The 3,202-nt window shown below is 32.5% G+C and overlaps 1 protein-coding gene across 1 annotated transcript in view; it reads left to right on the top strand.

The window, feature by feature from the left end:
• LOC109545939 (protein O-mannosyl-transferase TMTC2) overlaps positions 1-3,202 on the top strand; it is a 365,218-nt gene that overhangs the window by 128,742 nt on the left and 233,274 nt on the right. The window contains exon 6 of the mRNA XM_048661437.1: positions 388-502. Coding sequence (XP_048517394.1) covers positions 388-502 — 115 coding nt within the window. The remainder of the gene's footprint in view (positions 1-387; positions 503-3,202) is intronic.

The raw sequence follows: 3,202 nt of genomic DNA, 5'->3' as shown, positions 1-3,202 counted from the left end.
AAACTGGTTCCGGGCTTTTCCAATACTGATCAATTTATTTTAAACAGATTTGGTTCGTTACAATTACAACTTGTCTTTTTGTTAAATCAAACTGAAACTTCTCTAAACTGTCAAGAGTCACCAAAACGGAGACCGTTTCTACCTGCTCTCTTAACAATAGTTTCCATAGTTTCCGACAGTAATATACTATATTACCATAGTTTTGCTCAATCAAATCGCTCCTATATCAAAATAAGCTTTTAAAATCAACCGATTTCATGTTTGAAATTTGAGATACTGATAGGCGAACTGATAACAGGTACTGATGAAATATATAAATGATGATCAAGAATCATGAAATCTGAAATGTACACAAATATAATAATAAATTATTAATTTTATTTGCAGCTTATGGAAATCTTGGCAGCATCCTGAATAGCAAAGGGAGAATAGAAGAAGCAGAAGAAGCCTTTAAAAGAGCTTTGAAGCATCGACCTAATATGGCAGATGTGCACTATAATCTGTAAGTCTAAATATATATTTTATGGTTTCCATTTAGATATGGGGGCAACCTTTTTAGTATTTTGTGTATCTAACTATTGATAGCCAGTTTCTCAAATTACGTAAAATTTCTGGGTCTTAGCAAAAAGTAAGTTGTAGGTTCTAGCAAACCGAACAAATTCCGATTTCGACAATTGCTAAAAAGTGATTCGGTAAAAAATGCTAATTATCACAAGTTTTTAAAGATCGCAAAGAGGCACAAGATAATGCTTGGAAGTTTTTTTTGCAGTGTGCTAGGGTTTCAGTAAAATTTGAGCGTAATATGAAAAAGTATAATAATTACTGGCAATAAGAAAAACGAGATTGATGTCAACTAAATCAAATTTCATTAGCAATAGAAATATTTACGAAATGAACAGCTAAACCCATTTACCCCGGGGCTTTCTTAAAATTTCAACACTTTTAGAAAACAATAAATTATAGATTAGAATCAGAGGAATTAGCTATACGTCAGTAATGCTTTACAATTTCATGCCATGAACTAAAAGAATCTTGGTCACAAATTAATCAAGATATCTATAAGTGCTTATAAATATAACTGAACTAACATTAACCGTAACAGTTTCTAAAGCTGAATGATAGGAAAGCAAAAATGATGAAACTTAGCCACTTAAAATATATGTAAGAACTGATCAATATGGTTGCATAATCATATTTTTAATTAAAACTTAATTTACATTTCGAATCTCAAAATGTGTTTAAATCTGGGTTTCGAATCTTTTCGTTTCATCTTGGGCGTCGCCGTTTATTTAATCTTGCGAAGATGTCGTAAATCAGTAGTTTTTGTATGCCATTGAAATTTATTAGAGTTTTTCGTCTCCTTTTTATTCTGGCAATAAAAGGAGCAGTTAAAAAGGAACTGGGAAAATAAAAGAAAATTAGCTTTTTGTCCCGATAATCAAATTAAAGTTCGCTAGTCCCCTCTGAACAGTGGCAGATTAAGAAAAGAGTACAATAAATATTTTCTAATAATTTTGGGCTGTCCAATATCTCTGTGAACACTGGCAGAAGAAACGAAATCCACTCAAAATAAATTGCCTCCTCTGCGTCAGCGCGATTTCGATAATTCCGTTAATGTAATGAAAATTTGCCGATGCAATTATGAGAAGTAGCTTACACACTATAACCAGTCAATCACATGTCATTTTTCAAACCATTTTATCAATTAATTGAACCGGGAAACTGGTTAGTTATTGTCAACATTGTGAGTTAATGTAATACAAAATAAAGGAATTTAGGAGACATTAATATTAAGGAGGGATGGAAGGAAGCGGGTGTGTACAAATTGAACAAAATCCAATACAAAGGATGTAGATTTGTATTATAGTGTGTATGTTTCTGGGTGTGGTTTAATTCAATCCTTAAATATAAATATGGTCAAGCGCTTTCGACTGTCATGTCATGATCAGGGCCGCTGGATGCACAAAAAGGTGATGACTTAAGAGTCGAAAGCGCTTGGCCATATTTATATTCAAGGGTTGAATTAAACCACACACAAAATTATATACAAACTATAATACAAATTTACATCTCCTTTGATTAAGGGTGCTTATCTCTACATTTTGTGTTTTTAGCGGCCCTGGTGATGACTTAACAGTCGAATGCGCTCGGCCATATATATATTCAAGAGTTGAATTAAACCACACCCAGGATTATATACAAACTATAATACAATTTTACATCTCCTTTGATTGCATTAATGTTAAGCTCGTTTGTTATAAGTACACACATAATTTGAGGCAATAATGGCATTAGTTCTATTATTTCTGTATAGAGCGAATTAAAACGGAAATATTCTTTATTTATGGGATGAATAGCAGAAAAACTGAGACAGCTTCTTTATAAAACCCCCTAGTCTTACAAACCAGGAGACAATCCCGCTTTCACGAAGCAACCAAACCGAACGAACCAAGAGCTTATATTAGATTTTACTTTAAAGATATCATGTATGTGTACACTCAAAGGCGTAAAAACCGATTATGTCGGTAGACTGTGTTTCAGAAGGAAATATTTTGTATGTATACTACTGGTGAAATTAATAAAATGAGAAACTCGTTAGTTTTTATTAATAAGAACTTCTCTCACTAAGCTATGTCCCAATCAACCGGAAAAATATTAATGTTAGCCACCATCCCATATGTTGACTGCAGTATAATCCATACATCATTTGGAGGTAACAAATATAATTCTATTTGTCAACTGAAATATTTAAAAATTCGCTTTCTTTTAATAATCTGTTATGACGATTCGGACAAGATCAGGCTTCTCCGTCTAAATCTAGAAGTTAGAAAAACCGATCAGAAACCGTTGAAAGAATTTATTGCAAGCATAAATACGGATTCCCACAAATACCCAAGCCTTAGAAACCTTTGCAGGTATTGTGAGTTACGCCAATTCTTCAGACCATATTTTTTGTTCTTCTTTTCTAATGTATAATAAGAAAATAAGGAGGACTTTAATTTCCTAATAAATTCACTGTTTGAGAGACCCACGTCGACCCTCTAATAAATCATATTAAGTTTAAAAACCAGAAATGATTATGTCATTCCATTATATTAATGGCATTAATAATGCTGCAAACCAAAGTACATTGTCTTTGCTAATGGAGCAAAATATGACCTTAATTTTTACTCCAAATCAAAATCAATTCCTGGGCTTCAGT

Source organism: Dendroctonus ponderosae, unplaced genomic scaffold (genome assembly GCF_020466585.1).
Source record: "Dendroctonus ponderosae isolate FM_Combo_2020 unplaced genomic scaffold, Dpon_F_20191213v2 Dpon_F_20191213_1, whole genome shotgun sequence".
In the NCBI taxonomy this organism is placed as follows: domain Eukaryota; kingdom Metazoa; phylum Arthropoda; class Insecta; order Coleoptera; family Curculionidae; genus Dendroctonus; species Dendroctonus ponderosae.
This window is presented reverse-complemented; position numbering and strand designations above follow the sequence as displayed.